This window comes from Dysidea avara, chromosome 2, assembly GCF_963678975.1.
Source record: "Dysidea avara chromosome 2, odDysAvar1.4, whole genome shotgun sequence".
Lineage (NCBI taxonomy): Eukaryota > Metazoa > Porifera > Demospongiae > Dictyoceratida > Dysideidae > Dysidea > Dysidea avara.
In genome coordinates, this window is record NC_089273.1 from 18,633,258 (window position 1) to 18,656,161 (window position 22,904).

The 22,904-nt window shown below is 37.4% G+C and overlaps 2 protein-coding genes across 2 annotated transcripts; one reads left to right on the forward strand and one right to left on the reverse strand.

Moving 5' to 3' along the window:
* The first annotated feature begins 631 nt into the window (after positions 1-631).
* Positions 632-1,873, forward strand: LOC136247890 (uncharacterized). The gene has a single exon (XM_066039709.1). The coding sequence runs from the start codon at positions 632-634 to the stop codon at positions 1,871-1,873; it is 1,242 nt and encodes a 413-aa protein (XP_065895781.1).
* Positions 1,874-21,700: 19,827 nt separating this feature from the next.
* LOC136247891 (uncharacterized) lies at positions 21,701-22,294 on the reverse strand. The gene has a single exon (XM_066039710.1). The coding sequence runs from the start codon at positions 22,292-22,294 to the stop codon at positions 21,701-21,703; it is 594 nt and encodes a 197-aa protein (XP_065895782.1).
* Between the last annotated feature and the right edge of the window lie 610 nt (positions 22,295-22,904).

Below are 22,904 nucleotides of genomic sequence, written 5' to 3' on the forward strand. Positions count from 1 at the left end.
CAGTCTGGCTAGTTTCAGCTCTCTTGATTCCAGTATCTTTTTTACTTGTTGTAGCTGCTGCTCTTTCTGTGATCGTACCTCAACAATTGCTCACAGTTTTCTTGCCAGAGTTCCACTACCCTATCATTTGCACTTTTAAGCTTAGCCTCCAATCGGTCAACTTCTCCCTTTGTTGACTTTAGCTCCATAAGCAATGCCATCTTCTCTTCCTCAATGTTTTGAAGAACATTGTGTAACTGAGTAAGCTAAGGTGTCGAGTCTAGTTCCCGTTCTTAGTAAATAGTTAGTTGGGATTCTGTTGTTTGTTTTTACTGAAGTTTAGACTTTGTTGTTTGATAACTTTGTTGCAGTCACTGCAACTGTTATGTAAACAAAAACAACATAGTTGACTTCCTTTGTTTATAGTGGGTATTTATGTAGATTACGCAGGTATAAGTATGGTTACTAACAGCGTGTTTACACCAGTGACTCGATTCGTGAATTATCGATTCAGATCAATTTGACTTGCTTTCAGAGCTTTGCTTACACAAAATAAACTGGTTCGCCTCGTAATGAAAACAATAGAACCCACAATCAATTCTCATACAGTTTTGAGTACAAACGATTGTGGGTTCTGCTGTTTTATGCAGAAATGTCTTCCTTGATGTCTTTAGCACTGTCGGCTCTTGCACCGTTCGTTAACAGAAGTAATGGTAGCATAAGGACATCATCAAGGCGAAGGAAAGCTTATGCCAAGTTTAGAAGAAAGGTATTGGTGACTCTGGTTGGGATATTGTTGTCAACAGCAGTCATGGAGTTGTGCAACCATCAAGACAGGACAATTTGGATGCATCCTCGCTCTTCTAATTGGTGGGAAGATGTGGTGCTGCTAAGCTTTGGATCACGAGATTGGTTGGAAAACTTTAGAGTAAGCCATGCAACATTCAACTACCTTTGTGAACAATTAAGGCCGTTGATAGAAAAAGAAACCATTGTAATGAGGAGGCCTGTGTCAGTGGAAAGGCGTGTAGCTATCACACTTTGGATTTTGGCCACACCATCAGAGTACCGCACAGTAGCCCATCTTTTTGGAATAGCAAGATGCACAGTATGTATCATTGTCAAAGAAACGTGCAAGGCTATTGTGCAGAAGTTGCTACCACTGTACATCCGTTTTCCTACTGGAGAAGGTTTGAAAGAGGTGATAACAGGCTTTAAGGAGAAGTGGGGTGTGCCACAATGTGCTGGTTCAGTTGATGGAACCCATATTCCAATCACCCCACCTTTCATGAACCACACTGATTACTACAATTGCAAGGGGTGGTACTCTATTGTTACACAGGCAGTTGTAGATCACAATGGTATCTTCAGAGATGTGTATGTTGGATGGCCAGGAAGCGTGCATGATGCACGTGTGTTCACAAATTCTTCGCTGTATAGAAAGGCCAATAAAGGTGAGCTACTGCAAGGTGATACCTTGCCGGTCAGAGGAGGCAACATTTCTATATTTTTAATTGGTGATTCAGCTTACCCACTACTGCCCTGGTTGTTAAAGCCATTTCCATTTTCTATATCGATGCCAACTGATCACAAGACATACAATTATAGGTTGTCACGTGGACGGGTTATTGTTGAGATAGCCTTTGGGAGGCTTAAAGCAAGATGGAGGAGGTTGTCCAAGCAGATAGACATGGATATCAGCAATGTTCCTAATGTAATTTTAGCTTGTTGCACATTGCATAATATCTGTGAGATCCACAATGATTCCTTTAATGATGAGTGGTTACAACAAAGCGACGACTTTGATCAGCCTGATAGCACAGGTGCTCCAGTAAGTACAAGATCCAACACTGGAAATAGAGTCCGAGATTTGTTGGTGACGTACTTCAATTGATGATGTACTAAACTATGCAAGCAACCATTATACAATTGATGTATCTGTGTATGATTCATAGCAATTGATTTATTAACACTTTAAAGAAATATTGTAAACAAAATACTAGTACAGGAGTGTACTGTATAATCATGGCAACATGTACAACCTACACATGTAGTATATCACTGTTTAACAAAAGTTTGAATCAAAGTTTAACTGTTGTCCGAACCATAATAAAACTCACTTGGGGGAGGTGAGGAATAAGGGGAATAACTACAGCTATAACCACTACTATGGCCTCTCTGTGATGCATTGAACATCTGTACCATCCTCAGCGGAAATTCTCTCTCTTGCCTCCTCTGCTCAGCTTCAAATTTCATTCTTCTTTCCTCTAACTCCAGGAACATCCGATCACTGTTCTGCATGCTGTCAGTTACTGATTTCATTACCTTTGTCATCATGTCTTCCATTACTTCCCCTTTGTTTCTCTTTCGTTTTCTACCTGATGAGCACTTACTAGTGGTACTCTTCTCTGTAGATTGTACATCAGTTGACGGTACATTTTCCGCTGAAGATTGTGTAGCATCTATGGTTGTTCCATCATTTGCCTCATTACTTGTGTTACTCTGGTCCTCTTCATTACCATCATCATGACCACCTGTCAGTTCATGTTCTTCATCTGATACTACTGCTGGTGATTCTGTGTCTGTATTATTGAGCGTGGTACTATCAAGGGTATCAAGAACTACTGGTGGACGTGTAGCAGGTCTTGTGGCAAGAAATTCGTTTAATTTGTCAAAGAATTTCCACTCGGTTCTTCCTTGGCCAGTCTCCTTGTGCTTATCAGCAAGTTTCTTGTACTCTTGACGAAGCTTTTTTACTTTTGTGCGACACTGTTCCCCTGTTTTTTCTATTCCATATATAATCAAGTCTTCCGCCAGTTGCTCATATACGTGTTTGTTTCTCTTAGCGCCCTCCAACTGCTCTTGTATCCCTTCCTCACTCCAAACTTGAATTAATGAAAAACTTCAGCGTCTGTCCAGTTTGTATAGGCCATTCCTTCGCGCGCAAACCCGCGGTTTTGAACCAACTCACATGAATAATTATGAAACCATCTAGAGCGATACGAGCATTCGGTTTTCGTTTATACTAGCAAGTGGAGAGAACTAGATCGATTCAGACCCACATCCCTAGTAGGTCTTTTATAGAGCGGTTCGGTGCAGTTCGGTTTGGTACGGTACGCGTTTACACTACCTTTGAAATCGCTTCAGTTCGAGATAGGTCGAACTAAATGCCTAGTGTAAACACGCTGTAAGTAGTTCTGTGTATTGACTGGTTAATATGATGCCATTCAGCAATTCAGTCAGTGGTCTTGGCTATGAATGGGTTGGAAAAAGTGGGTTCCCCATGCCTACACTGTCAATTAATTTCTACATACAATCTACATTGTTTTCAAAACAAGTCTATGTTTGTGTGACTGGATCTGCAATAAAACTGCCTATGTTAATTTTACAGTATAAAATTGATGCGTTGGTTACAATTAAAAAAAAATTGAAATTTTGTAAATTTTTGAATATTTTGTTGTTGGTGAAGAAAGGGTATAACAATATAAACCTGGATAATATCTTATTTGCACAGTTTCAGTCTCATGTGTCAATAACTTTTGAAGTTACTACCCTAAAATGTAGCAACAACAGAAAGATTGATATGTATTGGAAGTATAGGGAAAATAAATTACAGGTGCTTACAAAACAGTTGTAACTTACACAGTACTACATAATAGTTATACGGGCACAATGTGGAGTCTATGAAATTTATAAACCCGAAGGCCCGGGCTGTAGCGCATGAGCGAAGCGAGGGCCCTACTAAGGGCCTGAGGGTTTATAAATTTCATAGACTCCACATTGTGCCCATGTAACTGCTTTAGACTCTATTTCACGTTACACTCAGATTACTTACCTCATCCACGGCTGTTTCTGCTGTAGGCTTGGCAAAAGCGGCAGGTTTTCTTGCGATAATACTAGCGCCATGGCAACTACGCATCCTCACGTGACAAAATAATCACGCTCGTTAAATCACTGCACGTGAACAATGCATAGCGATTGGATGAACCTAGATTTTGAGCATATGTTATATTGTGCCTGAAGGCGTGGAGTATATTAGAAAACAAGGTGGAGTATATGAGATTTATTACCCACCCAAAACAGCCTAAATAGAGTCTAAACAGAGTTAAAATTTACACCATGTTCGACATGAATTGATTGTTGGGTAAGTTTGTTGTGTATCATCTTTCTTCACTACATACAAAGGTGATTTCAGTGAAGAAAGATACTAAGGCTTGGACCAGGTGTAAACAAACACCCTGGCCACAACTTACGTATCCATTGTCTACTACAGTGAAATAAAGATTTTTGAACTCTGTAGGCCAGAGAATACTTTTGAACTCTGTAGGCCAGAGAATACTTTTGACTATGTAGATTATAAATATATAGAACAGGGCTAAAACAATTACTGCAAATGCTCGAAAGATTTTGATACCCAGATTGTAAAATTAGTACTCGAGCAAGATTACATGACCCAGTTCACGCGATGCATTTGCCATCAGGGAGTAACACAATGAAGGCTATAGAGTTTGATTGGCATAATTTCTTGTCAGGAGCACTAACATTACTACTCTAGTACAGTGTGTGTATCATTGTTGTTACTTGGAAAAGCTGTAAACTGCTTAAAGTCAGTATAAAACCATCACATTGGTATGACTACAAGTAGCTAGTGTTCATGACTACTCGATCATTAACTCTAGAGAGTACTCAAATACTAAAAAGCCATGATCGTTTCAGTCCTGATAAAGAATTTAGAGTTTTCCCTGATCCAGACACCTTATTTATAGTACACACAAGAAATATTATGTACAATGTATGTATCACCTACTGTAGTGCTAACGTGTGTAACACTTTGCATAGGCAGATCAAAGGATTTTTGGTATACAAATCTGATATTATTTTATTTGTGGTCAGGACATTATTTGTATAATGCCTTTTGGGTTAGCAAAAAATGCGTGCTACAAAAAAATAATTTGACGCATGTTGTAATCACTTCAGTAAACAATGGAAGTAGACTTGAATTAGAATATCCAATACATCACTTGATTTGCCTCTTCGTGAAGAGTTTGAGTATCTTTGTTTTATTTCTGTACCACAAAGCTATGTGTGTTTCTTTACATTGTGGTAAAATTTAATGTTATCATTACCATTTCTAAGCTTTAACAGCCTTAATGAATGCTCCAGTTCACAGTGAACGTAATGCCACAAGCCCCAGCTCTGTAATTTGTTCTTACAATCAATTAAATAAAATATGCACCTTTCATTTATATTTTGTATAGAAGGGTTGCCTTTTTAAGGCGTGGTCGTTTTGCCGTAAATTTTCCACATACTTTCCGAGTTTGCTAAGTCAAAAATGTATTACGGCTATTGGAGAAAATGAACGTTTCGGTTAACTTTAGCAAGCAAGAGTTAGCCAGCCTTCAAAACAGAAAGTATGTTATAGAGAAAAGTTCGAGCTATAACATATCCAGCATGTAAGGTGAAGGCTGAGCGAGAAGATGATTTTCTCTCAATCTCGGGTTTTTGGAAAGCGATAAAACTCGCTGAAAACATTCTTTGTAAGACTTTGCTACTACTTAGAATGATAGACTGGCTGATTTTAACTCACCTTGTACCTTTGAAGAATCAAAAACGTTTGTCAAACTATTTTAAAAAATGGGTTTTTTGTTGACTTCTTGACCAACATTGTAATCATGCGTAAAACGGAAAGTCGCGTTTTCTCGCGTTACACAAGGGACACGCCCTAAATAGGCAACCCGTCTATAGTCACTGTACAAATGGACTGTTTTACTCTTCTTGCTGTCTATCACTATAACTCTAAAGTACTCACCAGATAACGCTGAAACTTATAAATTAGCAACCTATTGGTGCTTTCCACTAGACAAGAAAAGAAGTCATAAAATGGCATTTGAGGAAAATGCGAACTATTTGGGTTTTTGCTCAGTGGGTCACATATAAACCTCTGAGCAAGGTGCACTTTACATTGTGGGTTTAAATGATATCTAATAGTATATTTAAAATTAGTAATTTTAAGCAATCCAAGCGATAAAAAATAATGAAATGAGATATAACAATGATGGTATTACAGCATAGCTCAGTGGGAAAATCCCTACATGGCATGTTAGAACAATCATTTATTAATTCCAAAGTAGGGATTTTCCCACCAAGCTATGCTATAACATCATTTATTTTTTGTTTCACTAATTGTATCCCTACTTCATTTTGAAATTAATAATGGGTCAATATATTAGAAGACAGACCACACCCACCATATTAAAAAATCCTAAATAATTGGGATCAACTTCACTTCACACTTATAAACTAAACTAGATTTCTGTTTCATTCCCTCTATTTTGTCTACAACCCAAGAGTCAGTTGGGTGGGATCACACCATACTTTAGACTACAACAAGGTGAAATATACAAATTTCATTGGCTACTTACAGGTATCGAAATCCTGTACATCTTTCAATGAGGCAATACAAAACATGGCAATTATGTGCCTGTAACTTTAGCAATGCATGGAAATTTACCTGGATAACAAATGCTATTACTAAAGTTACAGGGAAGTGTATCAGGCTTGTTTCTACTAATTGACAGTACATTTCTCATGTCACAAGTAGCTGTGAAGGTACAACAACTAGTTGTGGTCTAAAGTGGTTAGACATTAAAACACAGGGTTCCGTAGAGTTTAGAAACCCAGGGCCTGTAGTAGCACCCTCGCTTTGCACAGACGCCACAACACAGGACCTTTTAATTTGCTAAATTCCGTAGAACCCTGTGTTTTGATGTCTAACTATTATGTAAACTACCTTGTACCACAAGGTAACTACTGCACATGTCAGCGATGTGTTGTATGTTTCCATGCCACACTGGAATGGAACAGTGTATGGGATAATACCTACAATGGTCACCTCTTTATAAACACCACATTATTTAACAAAGACCTTCTTATAAAGACCATTTAAATTTAATGTCCGAATTGCTGCTATCTTGTTGTTTAGAGTGTATCCCCACAGGGTGGTGGTCTTATTAATCAATCAGTAGCCCGGTGAGCCACATACCTAGAAATCACTGATGTATGACACAGTGAATAATGAATGCTCCATACAAAAAACCACTTGGCTGTACAAAAAGACATGTCCACGAATGTACAAAATACCATTGGTGCTTTTTATCATTGACTCATGCAGTCCTGCTGCATTCCTAATTAATTCCTTTTAATGGCTAGTAATTTGGCCACCTTATAAGGAAAAGACAGCCAAATTACTATCTAGCCAATTAAAGTTAAAAACTAATTTAGGAATACAGCAACACTGCATGAGTCAATGGTAAAGGATCATTACTAAGTTGTACAGATAAATATTCATTTCTTGGCTGTACAAAACATCAGCTCCTTTACTCACCAATTACTTTTACTTTCATGGACACACATTTTTGGTACAGCCAAGCTGTTGTTGTATGAGGGTATTATTCACTGTATCATATATCAGTGATTACTCTGACATTTCTAGCCATGTGATACACCAGGGAACTAGTTGATCAATAAGACCATCCTATGGTGATACACTCTAAGCAATTAGATGGCAGAAAAGTAGATATTAAATTAAACATTCTTATATAGGTGATCCTTTTAGTAGGTGGTCTTTGTGAAGAGGTGACCACTAGATGAAGTTATCTAATTCACTATTTTATTCCACTGAATCAAGGCGCCCACCAGTAATTCCGTTTCCAAAAGTCTTGTTTACACTATGGTATATAGTAGTCCCTCCAAGCTTGTTTTATTTTCTACTGTACCATCATTAGTAAATGTAACTACAACAACACAGGAGGTGAGAAACATAACACCATCTCAATTGGCTTTGATCTGAAATATGTCAGACCAACTGGAATATGGACAGTACAGTTGTAATTTGATTAGTAAAGGACTGTTTCCTGGATGTTATTGTTGTAGTTGTTAATGTGACATTGTAATGTTCCTATGACAAGTAACTATTCAATGGACTACTGATATGTTGTACGTATGAATGTGTACATATATTACTCTACCACTTCTCACTTTTCAATCTTGTACATGGACATGTGTATGATATGTGTGGTACAGGTATTAAATGTTGTTATTATTTGATGTGTTTTACTTTTCATGTATACTACCATCACATCTGATGGATACACAGATTGTAAGTTACAATGTATTATAATAATATATTATCACACTTTATTGTATAATGACATGCATTATTAATCATTCACATTGTTTACATGTTGTATAGTGAATACAGTTGTACTACACAGCATATTGGGTAACCCAGTGAGTAATTACACTACTCAATTTGGAAGGTGTGATTACAGTGAAAACAGGGACGCAGCCAGAGTTTTTGTGATGCCAGGGCCTAGCAAGATCTAAAAAATAAAATGGTAACTACCTGCTGACAATAGCTGCCCTCCACCAATTATATCTCCTTATATACGTAGCTTACTACACTGCTTCTCTGAATACTGTGACTGCTTTAAGCGATTGACTACTCTACTAGAGTATCTTGATCTTCGTGATCGTACAATAAAAATTTTATCTTGGGTCTGGATGGCCTGGGCTCTGCCTACGCTACTGAGTGGAAGCTGTGTTAGTGGCCACCTGTATATAAAGCCAGTTTTCTTCAGTTGTTACTATTCACTAGACTGGAATGCTGGACTGGAACACTGGATTGGACTACTGGACTGGCATATTTTTTGTTTTTACACAGTTACTATCACCAATACAGTACTAATGATTACCCAGACTACAATGCTATTATAACAGCTTCTTGTATGGGCAGGCAAGGAAATTAGTGTTGTCGATGTTTCGCACCTTGTTCAGCCCTGATAACCACCTGCCTCTAACCAGAACACTAATTTGCAACCTCGAAGACTTCTATGGCCCGTCCTTTAACAATACTACTCTGCTCAAACTGTTTTCACCACCGTAATTCTATGTAGCGCAATCGTGATTATTGACAGTGGCCCCAATCAAAATGTCGGAAAGGTGTTGCTTAACAGTGACGTATTTATGGAAAGAGTCTATTTAGGCACTAGAATTTTTCATTTCATAGTGATGAACTGGTCAAGGTAGTGCTCTTCTGGTAAGTTTCCTCATGATTAGAGTAGCTAGGAGTAAGTGTAAGCCCCAATGTTAGTTCCCTGCCTAGAAAATGTATGGAAGATGACAGCAGGCTAGTTTTGTCTATCGCCATGCACAACGGCGTTCCAGTTAATCGATAGATTGGTGTTCAGTCAATGCAAGATACAACTTGAACGCCTGTATTAGTTTCCTGGCAATTATACACAATTGACAATACAAAGGGACGTAATCACCCATACGTCACTTGTTTTTGTTTTGTGTCATGGCTACCAATGGTGCTCAATAGAGAAGTCTGGAGTACCGCCTATTTGTTTATTTAACAATTACTGGCTACCACAAAAGCAAATGTGGCAAACCTATATATCAATCTGCAGCATTTTTTGTGCTCTACAAGATGCTGTGGGTAAAACATGCATTTGTCAAACTTTTAAAAATTTGTATAACATCCCTACTTATAGTCCTGAGCCCCAGAAACAGCAGGTGACTCCATTAAGGTTAGTAATAAACCTTCCTGTAGCTGTCCATATAGCAGCATTTCCCTTGTCTCATTTGACAGACGCTCCCTTCTAAACCCAGTCTGGAAAACATCTTCTAGTTGTCCTATAAAATTTGACACACACTCATCTGGTTGCTGTGATGTGTGACGGAAATCCAATGCAGTTAATGCCTGGTTACCATGATCAAGTCTTTCTTTCAATGTTCTTATAGCAATTTGGTAGTTATCCTTCTCTTCTGGTAGTAAAAACTTCCACACTTGTGCTGCTTTCCCTCTTAAATAACCAGCCAATTGCATCAATGATTCTTCAGGGGTTCAATTATTCCAGATGACTGCTTGTTGTGATAATAGTAACCAATCATCAAAGGTTGTGTTGACATCATCGGCAGTAAAAGGATCTATACTGGGGGTGCCTTTCCATGACGGGAAATGTAAACATGACTTGTACCAGGCAACTTACTACCACTAGTGGTACCTGTAGAACATACTGGTCTGCCAACAGAAACAATGTCAGACAAACATGTACTCAGTTGAGTTACTTGCTGAGCTTGAGACCTCTCTTCTTCTCTGTCATACCTTTACAGTTCATTGCTCCAAGTTGGGTCACTCACTTTAACTCTTGCTGCAGCTGTTGTTTACATGCTACAGTACTCTCCTGATGAAAAGGTTAGGTGCTGTTGTTGTGACCCATGTAGGTGTTGTTGTTGAACTAAGTAGTCACCTGATAAGGAAAGGTGTCACCCATGTAGTTGTTGTGATTCCATGGCTTCCCTGAAGTTGTTGTGGGCCTTGTAATCATGAGGTTGAGGTTGAAAGGAAAAACCCAGCAACTACTCCACCACTATTTGCTAGACCAGTTCTGCTACTCCCTAAAGAATAATACATACTGGCAGACTCTTTCACCACAGGATTGGGTGGTACTTCACCAACATGACCATCTGTTGGTAGTAACAATCTGGTAGCTCTGGAATCCTTGCAAAACCTTGAATGGCTGTTTCTGTCAGAAAAGATGCTTTCAATCTGGCTAGCTCCAGCTCCCTTGATTCCAGTATCTTTTTTACTTGTTGTAGTTCCTGCTCTTTCTATGCTAGGATACCATTGTACCTCAACAATTGCTCACTGTTTTCTTGCCAGAGCTCCACTACCCTAACTTGCGCACTTTTAAGCTTAGCCTCCAATCGGTCAACTTCTCCCTTTGTTGACTTTAGCTCCATAAGCAATGCCATCTTCTCTTCCTCAAGGTTTTGAAGAACATTGTGTAACTGAGTGAGCTAAGGTGTCAAGTCTAATTCCCGTTCTTAGTAAATAGTTAGTTGGGATTCTGTTGTTTGTTTTTACTGAAGTTTAGACTTTGTTGTTTGATAACTTTGTTGTGGTCACTGCAGCTGTTATGTAATCAAAAAGAACTTAGTTGACATCCTTAGTTTATAGTGAGTATTTATGTAGGTTAAGTAGGTATAAGTATGGTTACTAAGTAGTTCTGTGTATTGACTGGTTTATATGATGCCATTCAGCAATTCAGTCAGTGGTCTTGGCTGTGAATGGGTTGTAAAAAGTGGGTTCCCCATGGCTACACTGTCAATTCACTTGTACATGCAATCTACATTGTTTTCAAAACAAGTCTATGCATGTGTGACTGGATCTACAAAAAAACTGCCTACGTTAATTTTACAGTATAAAATTAATGCATTGGTTACAATTGAAAAAAAATAGAACTTCTGTAAATTTTTGAATACTTTGTTCTTGGTGAAGGAAGGGTCTAACAATATAAACCTGGATAACATCTTATTTGCACAGTTTCAGTCTCATGTGTCAATAACTTTTGGAGTTACTACCCTAAAATGTAGCAACAACAGAAAGATTGATATGTAGTGGAAGTATAGGGAAAATAAATTACAGGTGCTTACAAAACAGTTGTAACTTACACAATACTACACAGAGTTGAAATTTACACAGAGTTAAAATTTACACCATGTTCGACATGAATTGATTGTTGGGTAAGTTTGTTGTGTATCATTTTTCTTCACTACATACAAAGGTGATTTCAGTGAAGAAAGATACTATGGCTTGGACCTGGTGTAAACAAACACCCTGGCCACAACTTATGTATCCATTGTCTACTACAGTGAAATAAAGATTTTTGAACTCTATAGGCCAGAGAATACTTTTGATTATAAATATTTAGAACAGGGCTAAAACAATTACTGCAAATGCTCGAAAGATTTTGATTCTCAGATTGTAAAATTAGTACTCAAGCAAGATTACATGACCCAGTTCACATGATGCATTTGCCATCAGGGAGTGACACAATGAAGGCTTTAGAGTTTGATTGGCATAATTTCTTGTCAGGAGCACTAACATTAATACTCTAGTACAGTGTGTGTATCATTGTTGTTACTTGGAAAAGCTGTAAACTGCTTAAAGTCAGTATAAAACCATCACATTGGTATGACTACAAGTAGTTAGTGTTCATGACTACTCGATCATTAACTCTAGAGAGTACTCAAATACTAAAAAGCCATGATCGTTTCAGTCCTGATAAAGAATTTAGGGTTTTCACAGATCCAGACACCTTATTTATAGTACACACAAGAAATATTATGTACAATGTATGTATCACCTACTGTAGTACTAACGTTTGTAACACTTTGCATAGGCAGATCAAAGGATTTTTGGTATACATATCTGATATTATCCTATTTGTGGTCAGGACATTATTTGTATAATGCCTTTTGGTTGGGTAAAAAATGCGTGCTACAAAAATAATTTGACGCACGTTGTAATCACTTCAGTAAACAATGGAAGTAGACTTGAATTAGAATATCCAATACATCACTTGATTTACCTCTTCGTGAAGTGTTTGAATATCTTTGTTTTATTTCGGTACCACAAAGCTATGTGTGTTTCTTTACATTGTGGTAAAATCTAATGTTATCATTACCATTTCTAAGCTTTAACAGCCTTAATGAATGCTCCAGTTCACAGTGAACGCAATGCCACAAGTCCCACCTCTGTAACTTGTTCTTACAATCAATTAAATTAAATATGCACCTCTCATTTATATTTTGTATAGTCACTGTACAAATGGACTGTTTTACTCTTCTTGCTGTCTATCACTATAACTCTAAAGTACTCACCAGATAAGACTGAAATTTATAAATTAGCAACCTATTGGTGCTTTCCACTAGACAACAAAAGAAGTCATAAAATGGCATTTGAGAAAAATGTGAACTATTTGGGTTTTTGCTCAGTGGGTCACATACAAACCTCTGAGCAAGGTGCACTTTACATTGTGGGTTTAAATGATATCCAATAGTATATTTAAATTTAGTAATTTTAAAATGAAGTAGGGATCCAAGCAATAAAAAGTAGTGAAACAAGAGATAACAATGATGGTATTACAGCATAGCTCAGTGGGAATGGCATGTTTGAACAATCATTTTTTAAAATTCCAAAGTAGGGATTTTCCCACCAAGCTATGCTATAACATCATCATTTATTTTTATCGCTTGTATCCCTACTTCATTTTGAAATTAATAATTTGTAATATACTTGTTTGTTTGGTTTTTTGTTATAGCATACACCATACATGTGTTACTGATCTATGAGGGTGACTGTTGTATTAGAGTATCTCGAGTAAGCCTTTCAACTACCTACCAGAAGATGTGTCACTATTACATATTTTCATTGTGCTACTAGTAGGGATCTGCAATACATATTGATATGGCAATATATCAATACAGCATATAAGTATCACAATACGATACTGTACTTAGAAAATATTGATATATCAAAGTTTTCTAGTAGAAGAGTCTCTGATTGCTCTATTACTCTAACAGTGATCTAGATACTCAAATAGAAGGTCTCTCTATTTACCTGTGCTATTAATTGTAATGTTACAAGAAGCCATACAAACACGCATGTATAAGTGCTGCCGTCATGGCTAAACTATTCTTAACCGGGTCTTCTAAAAACAGTAGCTGTTACACTTTAAGTATAAAGAACTGCACCACTTAGGCTTAGTGGTGCAGCAATCTTGACAACTCATCAAAATGCAGAATAATCCGGACAAGCCTTTGTGGGAGCATGCATTAAAATGTTTGTGGTAGCTAATTGTCTGGGTAGGCAGGTATCCAGGTAGGGATGTGTTTTTTAACAGCAACTCTGTTTTCCATACTAAAAATCATATCAGAACACACTAGCTATTTGTCACATCAGTACAATACTGTAGTTTATCAGCATTCACTGAATAAAGAAATTTGTAGATGCATACAGTGAATATAGAATCAGTGTCAGCTCTTTAAGATACAGTTGAATTGGATATTGTTACAACTATTGGTTAATATGCCAGTCATAACTAGCCATGACCACTTCATTGTAGTATTGTGATACAGTATCGTATCGAACAGTTTACTGATGGTGATACGTGATACACAAGATGCACTGTATCGCAGAACACTCTGTGCTAGCATCATAAATACAGCTAGACCAATAATAATAATAAAAAGGTGTTATATCGTGATCGAGTAAATATATTGTTAAGAGGCGTGGTCTCGGTAATTGATCATTATTAATCAACCAAGATGGGTGGGGTATTGAAAGTATTGTGAAATGTTACAGTGTATGCCGAACACAAGTGCTTAAATAAGTTTGCGGCATCTAATATGCTGCTCAAGGAAAAATTTGGTAGGGAAAATTAACACCTCAATATGGTTTCATAGCATGAAGAAGAACGAAGACAAGCCTGATTAAAGATAAAAGGAATAATGGAACAGTGTATTGGATAATACCTACAATGATCACCTCTTTATAAACACCACATTATTTAACAAAGACCTCGAGACCATTCAAATTTAATGTCCGAATTGCTGCTATCTTGTTGTTTAGAGTGTATCCCCACAGGGTGGTCTTATTAATCAATCAGTAGCCCGGTGAGCCACATACCTAGAAATCACTGATGTATGACACAGTGAATAATGAATGCTCCATACAAAAAACCACTTGGCTGTACAAAAAGGCATATCCATGAGAGTACAGTAAAAGTAACTGATTACTAAAGGAGGTGATATCTTGTGCAGACAAGAAAGAATGTAACATAATACTATAACTTTTTTTTTGCAAAAAATACCATTGGTGCTTTTTGTCACTGACTCATGCAGTCTTGCTGCATTCCTAATTAATTCCTTTTAATGGCTAGTAATTTGGCCACCTTATAAGAGAAAGACAGCCAAATTACTAACTAGCCAATTAGAGCTAAAAACTAATTTAGGAATACAGCAAGACTGCATGAGTAAGTGATAAAAAGCACCAATGGTATTTTTTGTAAAAAAAATTATAGTATTATGTAACATTCATTCTTGTCTGCACAAGATATCACCTCCTTTAGTAATCAGTTACTTTTACTGTACTCTCATGGACATGCCTTTTTGTACAGCCAAGTGGTTTTTTGTATGGAGCATTCATTATTCACTGTGTCATACATCAGTGATTTCTAGGTATGTGGCTCACCGGGCTACTGATTGATTAATAAGACCATCCTGTGGGTATACACTCTAAACAACAAGAAAGCAGCAATTCGGACATTAAATTTGAATAGTCTCGTGTTTATATTGAAACAGTCACTCAATTTTCTAATCTTCTGATGATCATGACACCACTATTCATGAGATCTTCTCACAATATGTGAGTGAGTACTGTGTGACTCCTCGTGTAGGTAGTGTCTCATATTGTCGTTATCTTGACCACCTGTGGGAGCAGTGAACTATGGTTGAAACCATGAGATACAGCAAGGTATATGAGTAGTAATTCTGCTACTGTAACTTGCTGCAACTCACAAGATACATAAGTGAATGCAATAATAGGGTCAATAGTGGTGGAGGAACCAATCGTGAGGAAGTGGATATTAATCATTTACTTGGGAATATTCCAAGGCTGGACCACTACCACGACACCAGTTCTTATACATGTGATTAACAAACATTCCAAAACCAAAAAATGGCTGAGTTTTTTGTACAAACTATTTTGTTTACAACTAGCTATCCCTTACCTTGAAGAATTGGATGGAAGCAGAGAAGATACATATACCACACATGTATATATAGTGGCATAGCCAGACTTTCTGTGATGGTGGGGCACAAGTAGAGCCTGTTCACAAATGAAGTTTACCCATGCATTAGATAAAACGCAAGACCTGTCTTTTACGGACTCGTATTGTTTAAAATAGTTAAAGTGCATTATTGCACCTAGCTACACACTGCTGTTACATATCTGCAGCTTGTTCACTATTCAACACTATTGCACGATTAGCATGCAGTAACTATTGGCAAACTATACCACAGCTAGTAGAATTCACCAATATCACTGGCTCAGGCATCATCTGTGCACGTGACATCTCGTATGACACGTGAAAGTGAAACTGGCTGAATGGCCAGTAGCTGAGCTACACATCAAAATTTGTTGGAATGTGTGTATTACATAAGTCTAGTGAGTGAAGTAGTCATGACTACAACGTGGAACTACAAAGACTGTCAGAATGATGAAGCCTTCCACGCCCACCACATACCGACATGACTTGGTATCTTCTACTTCTTTAACAACTGATCACATAATAGCAACAAATTCATTTCTCCTTGCACCAATCTATGCCAATGGGCCAACAATTCTTATTCGACTTCTCCAACTAGTGCTCACCGGCCACAGCCAGTTTGCGCTCAACATCAAACTTGGTAAAGAAATACCTCAAATACACTTTGGAAATAATAGGAGTCCAGATAATCATCAACGTCAGATTTTTCCATTGTCAACATAGGAATGAAAAAAAGCTGGAAATTGACAAGTAAAGCGCAAAGGGGTACAATTTGATTTGCTAAGTGAGCCATAGACAATGGCAAAGGACTTTTCAATATTTTTAATGTTTTGATTCTAATGTTCCTATTATATATGAAGAAAAGATTTCAGCATTCACAGATGTTGTATCGGTATATGATAAATAAATGTTCAAAGATGGTTGCAGAGTTGACATCAACATATCTTACAATTAGAGAAAGTGGCAAGCCAAAATTGAATACATACCAGCTAGGGCTGAGCGAAACTGCCATTTTAGTATCACAATGGATACTGAAGCCACTATTCATTATACTGAATAGTTCACGATACTTACAAATAAGTCAATCATAGCTGGTGCTACATAGTGTATTGCTCAGTATTCCTGCAGAAAGTGCATCAAACTAGCCACTATCATCCTTGTTTACAGTAACAGTTATTGTAACACATGCTTTGAGGTTATGTTATGGTGTTCACACCTCTCTGCAGGGGTAACCAGGTTATCACTTACAAGGATTCTTAGTCTAGTACAGCATAACAAGTGGATTTTTAATGACAATAATGTACAGGCATGGTATCACGATAGTTAATAACAAAATATAGCGATATTGATACTTTCAAAATATTGCGATATATTGCTAAAACGATAGTATCGCTCAGCCCCAATACCAGCCTTTCTGAGATTATCACAAATCTTCTCAGTCACTGTTTTGGCCAACACTTTTATCATGTCATTTTAAATTTCAACTGATATATATGAAGCATTCTTTGGCCCTTCTGAAAGCCATCTTTGAACTATAGTATCATGCTTTGCCACACCACTTATGACTTCTAAGTAATTGCCTATATTCACTGAACTAGGTGATACCCTGTGTCCGCATAAAGTAAGCTTTTGTTTGCTGTTCTTAACAGTTATACCAATTGTCTAGTCATAAGCAGGTTGCATGGAACCAGTATAATCTAAACCACCAGTTAGATTCCACTAGTTCAGATCGAAGGGGTAGTAATCGAGCTGAGGCCATTCAGCACAACAGACATTATCTAAAACTATAGCTGAAGTAATTTTGCTATGCCACTGTTGGCCAAGGTTTTTGCACCAGACAATCCAAGATTTAGATTGGGACAAGCTTCATTACTACCAGAGCTTACACTTATTGGAGAATTAGGTATTATTCCAGCATATACAGAATCAGACTCGGATGCATTTTCATTTACCTGAACAGTGGGGTAGTTGTCATTGCTTATGATATCAGACTGGGGGCTTACAGAAATGCCTTCAGATCCATGTCAGAAATGTCAGGCTCAATCCTAGAGCATTTGCTAGCTGAAGACTCCCGGTTAAATTGACAGTTAAAAGTGTCATCTGTAGTGGATCGTGATTGGGCGCGTACATGTTTCAGTCCTGCACATGAACACGAGGTTGCACATGTATGATGAACTGAATTTGCAGTGCAAGCACCTAAATCTATAACACTGCGTGGAAAAATTAACCACCATCAGCACCAGGTACCATTATTGTAGTCATTACTGAGACTCAAGATTGCTGGAATCTAGTCCAATGGTTACTAAGAGTGCATGTCGTTGTTGTAGAACAGACGGAAGTAGCTGGTATCGATGGTCACACGACTCGTTCTGTAATTCACTAGCTTCAATGCTAGCCAAATATGAAATTTTGACAGTATAGGGCCTGGAGAGCTGACTGTGGGGCACAGGCCCCAATGGGCCCCAGTGTAGCTACACCTTCTGTATATATGTATATGTTATACTACAGATACGTATCATGGTATTCGAAATATATACCAAAAGATATACAAACTAGAAGATGTTATAGTGTGCCTCGCAGCCAGCCTTCAGCTGGCTGTGGGTGCGCACTAACTTATGATGATAGTTTGATGATGTTAAAGATGGTATAATTATTGATGGTGTGATAATTGTGTAAAGTGGGACCAAGAATGATGTGAGTAATGCTCTGGGATACTTAAGTCAGGTGGGTCTTGATGTAAAAATTTGTAAAAAATAAATTAATCTGTTAAACTTTCTGCATTCATGTAGACCACTATAGATTATTTATCATTTCAGATACACTACTTGTTAGTCTGTAATCTTGTTTGACCCACCTTAGTGAGACCGATACTGGAATATACAAATGTCATTATGGGATCCACACCAACAATACCTAATTGATAACATTGAAATGGTACAATGGCGAGCAGCTAATGTAGTATATGTAGCAACTTTAACAAATGGTTCACACTGGTATAATGTTTGTTTACCAAAAATTAATTTAATATCTTGCCTTATTGATTACTTCTTAATGTGTTAGACCATGACATGGAGTTATGTAACAGTACACCTGGTATTTATTTTGTTCCACTGACTGTAACAGTGTAGTATTGATAAAATAGGAAGTCAAGGATGGTAATAAAGATTGAGTACAGTTTAGAGTAACATATTTGGAAGGGTTCAATGTCATTTGCCACTGTTTAATTATATTCTTTGTTTCTCTTTTAACATTCCACACTATTTATTAATAGACTCAAATTATAAGGTTAAGTATTATGGAGGTGATTTTTGGTCAGTCTCCAGTTTTATCATTGATTACCCGTCAGGTAGCTAGCTAGCTAGCTAACTAGCACCTTGCTTACAGCACTAGAGCCCAAAGAGTGCCTCCAAATAGCATCTCTACATGTTTAATTTAGAATTTTTCTAGGAGCATGCCCCCAGACTAAGCCTTACCATTTTCACTTTTACTCTGATGCCCCTGCACTTCTCAGCCTCAATTTTCCTTCATGACATCTTAACAGTGTTGTTGTTGGTTAGCCATAACCAAGCCCATAAATGTCTTCAGAGTGATCCCAAACCCACAAGGCTGTATGGATTTATAAATTGTTAATTTCAATGAATTTTCTAATAATTAACTGATGCCTCCAGCCAAGCATAACTCAACTATGGTTAAAGGGACAGTGTGTCGGTACAAAAGCCGTTAAATTTTGCATCATTTCACTACCAGTGAATCCTTGCATAACCAGAACAATACCCAAGTATATATACCGGATCCACATTTGTACATTACTAGTTAGCCAGGTGAGATATAGCTTTTCCAGCTGCACAACACTGTAACAGACAATAAACAGGCACCTTGTGACAATCGCTGTGTAGCGCTTAGACAGTGATGATGGTAGCAGTCTGACCATTCACCTGGTTGTAATACATGAACATAGGTTGTAGCGTTAATTTCACACAGCTGTGCCTTGCTATGCTTTCGTAGCAGTAGATTTACAAGATTAAAGCACGTTTTACAAACTTCGGCCACTACTTTCGTTATTCTCCGTCATGCAGTTAATTAATGTTGCATCATAAACTTAAAGGGCTTTGCCATGTAAACAATACTGAAGCACTGTCCCTTTCAGACTAGAGATTTCACTCTTTGACACTGCTTCACCCCAAGACATCTTATACACAGCAGCTATGTACGATGCACCTATCATGGACTCACGTTTGTGACCTCCTTTGTGTTCCATTTCTTTCTCCACTACCACATATGTTGGTGCACGGTAATGCATGATAGCTTCAGTGCATTAATTTCCGTAGTGTGAATGATTGTAGAAACACTTCATGTACCATTCCTTGTTTGTAGTACTGTATAACAGGTGGAAAATTGCTGAAACTGAGAGCAATATCTCGATCGTTCAATTGAGAGCAATTGAACGATCGAGATATCCTAATAGAACAGTCACACACGTTAAGCAATGTTAGCTAGTTACTTGCTATACATTGTAAGAGCAAATGCAGATCGAGATACTCTAATAGAACAGTCACTTTAGAGTGAAATTGTGATTTGCAGTTGGAAATGGTCAATAAACAAAGATTAATACTGAACAAAATATATAATTCTTGAACAAAATATGGAGCACAATAGGTGAAAATAAAAGAATTGCAGGAAAGAACAATAGGTAGAAAAAAAGCAAAATAGACTCGTCCCTTGAAAATACACTATCTATGCTGTGGGCATGTATGATTAGGTATAGCTTCCTACCAACAATATGTGGTGCCTACAAATATTATTTCACGCACTACATCATGCACATCCTGTATAACTATACTTTTTTGTTGTTAATAAATATTATAATTAAATTATTAAAATATTATAATTAAGCCAACTATCAACATGGCTCTCCCACAGCAAAAATAGTGTTCCAATACTACCTATACCAACTCCATCTATTAAAACAACTAATTCTAAATACTGCCTATAACAAGTAAAATGGACCACAAATCTAAAATTGACTGCAATGTTATGCAGTATTGGGGCCTGTGATCTGTTTTTGTTTGAGCCTAAGTAAAATTTTTGCACTAGTAGCTCCAACACCAAAACATAGACGGAATACATACAGACAGTATTTTTATATGAATTATGCAATGTCCAGCAAGCACAGTGGTGGTGGGATGCCCTTAGTAGGTAGATCTGCTCCCATGAAAGGAAGAGTGCAGCAAATAAAAAGACAAGGAACAGTGCATCCAAGATAGCATCTTTTATAGGAAATGGCACACTTTGTTGTAAGCAAATCAGCAAGACGACTGTGAAAGATAGTAGCCTCTCTTCCCAGACCAACAAAGGTAGAAAATACTAGAGTAAACCATGCAAACTCAGCAGAACAGGTTCTATCACCATACTCGGAGCTTCTTCTCCAGCTCATGTCTGCGAAACAAGGATGCAATAGAAATATTTCAGTAGCTCATTGCATTCAGGTGAAAAACTCTTACATCAAAAAATGCACTATGCCACTAATCCCAAAAGTTCCTTGCATGTATCTCGACTCTAGCATCTGTTGCAGAGTACTTCAACTGATCAAGAATAATTGTATTGACAAGTGGGCAAAGTATATGCACAGTACAATCCTTTATAGTTGTACAAAATCAATTTACAAAGAACGTTCTAGAATATTCCAGTCATGGTTAATGTCAGTTTTTTTATAAATTCATAAAACAATAAACAGTGACACTGGACAAATGGCTTCTTCAGCACTCCTTCTAACTTGATCCAGCATGATCAGCTATTGTTCGAAGTCCTATCATTGATCTTAAAAACATTCACCTGTCAGTCCTTTGGTCATAATGTCAGCGATCATGTTATTTGTTTTACAATACTTCAGTTCTAAACTTCCATTAGAAACTTGTTCTCTTATACAATGGTATTTGATAGCAATGTGTTTTTATTTTCCATGAAATTGAGGATCTTTTGCCATAGCAATTGCTGATTGATTATCCTCATAAATAATCATAGATTTTGTTGGTTCTTTAGTTAAATTAGATAAAAGCTGTTGCAACCACATTGACTTCTTGAGCAACACTTGACAAAGCAGCATATTCAGCCTCAGCTGTTGATAAGGCGACACAAGTTTGTTTTTTGCTCCTCCAACTTATGGCTGTTCCTCCAATCTGAAAGATATAACCGGAGGTTGACTTTCGATCATCTAGATCTCCGCTCCAATCAGCATCCGAATACCCTGTACAACTTTCAGATACAGCTGTCTTGTAAAATAATCCATAATGATGAGTTCCTTTTAAATAACGAAAAATTCCCTTCGCAGCTGTCCAATACTGTTTATTAGGTTTAGCACAAAACTTAGCTAGCAAAGGCAATATCTTGCTTGTAGAAAGTGATAAATAAAACAAACTTCCCACTGCTGACTGGTACAATTTTTGACCAACCTCGTCGCTAGAGTCTATTTCTTTTACTAGCTTCGTACTCACATCTACTGGGGTCCAAGTAGCTTTACAATCATTCATGCCAAATTTTCTTAGTATATTGTCTGTGTATTGTTGCTGCCCAATCCAAACACTGTCAGTATCATAATCTAGGATACCTTTGACTCCTAAGAAATGATGTAATCCTCCCATATCACATCTTTTACTTGAAATTTTCACTAAATCTCCTGCTTGACATTGGCCATTTTTTTGCCATCACTTGCTGCTAGAACAATGTCATCCACATAAACAGCTATTAAACTCCTTCTAAAGCTAATACAAGCAGGGATCACCAGTCTCTTGAACAAAGCCCAGTTCCTTTAGAAAAACATCTAAAGTGAAATTCCAACACCTGGGACCTTGCTTTTATCCATATAAACTCTTTTTTAGCTTACAAACCAAGTACTCCTTTCTGTTCTCAATATATCCCTCAGGTTGTTTCATGTAAACGTCTTCCTTAAGGTCTTCATTTAGAAATGCTGTTTTGATATCTGTTTGATGTAGTTTCAATTGATACTGTACCACAAGAGCTAACAGCACTCTAATAGACTCAAATCTAACAACCGGTGAAAATGTTTCATCATAATCCTGACCAAATTTCTGAGAACATCCTTGTGCAACAAGTCAAGCTTTGTATCTTTCAATTCCACCATGGACATCTTTCTTGATTGTAAATACCCACTTGCTATGTACTGTTTTACTGCCTACTGGTAGCTCTACAAGATCCCAAACTTCATGAGCATTAAGAGATTCAATTTCTTTA

What these genes read in the sequence shown, in the direction of transcription:
- LOC136247890 (XM_066039709.1), top strand. Translation starts at nt 632, where the DNA reads ATGTCTTCCTTGATGTCTTTAGCACTGTCGGCTCTTGCACCGTTCGTT.
- LOC136247891 (XM_066039710.1), bottom strand. Translation starts at nt 22,294, where the DNA reads ATGGGAGGATTACATCATTTCTTAGGAGTCAAAGGTATCCTAGATTAT.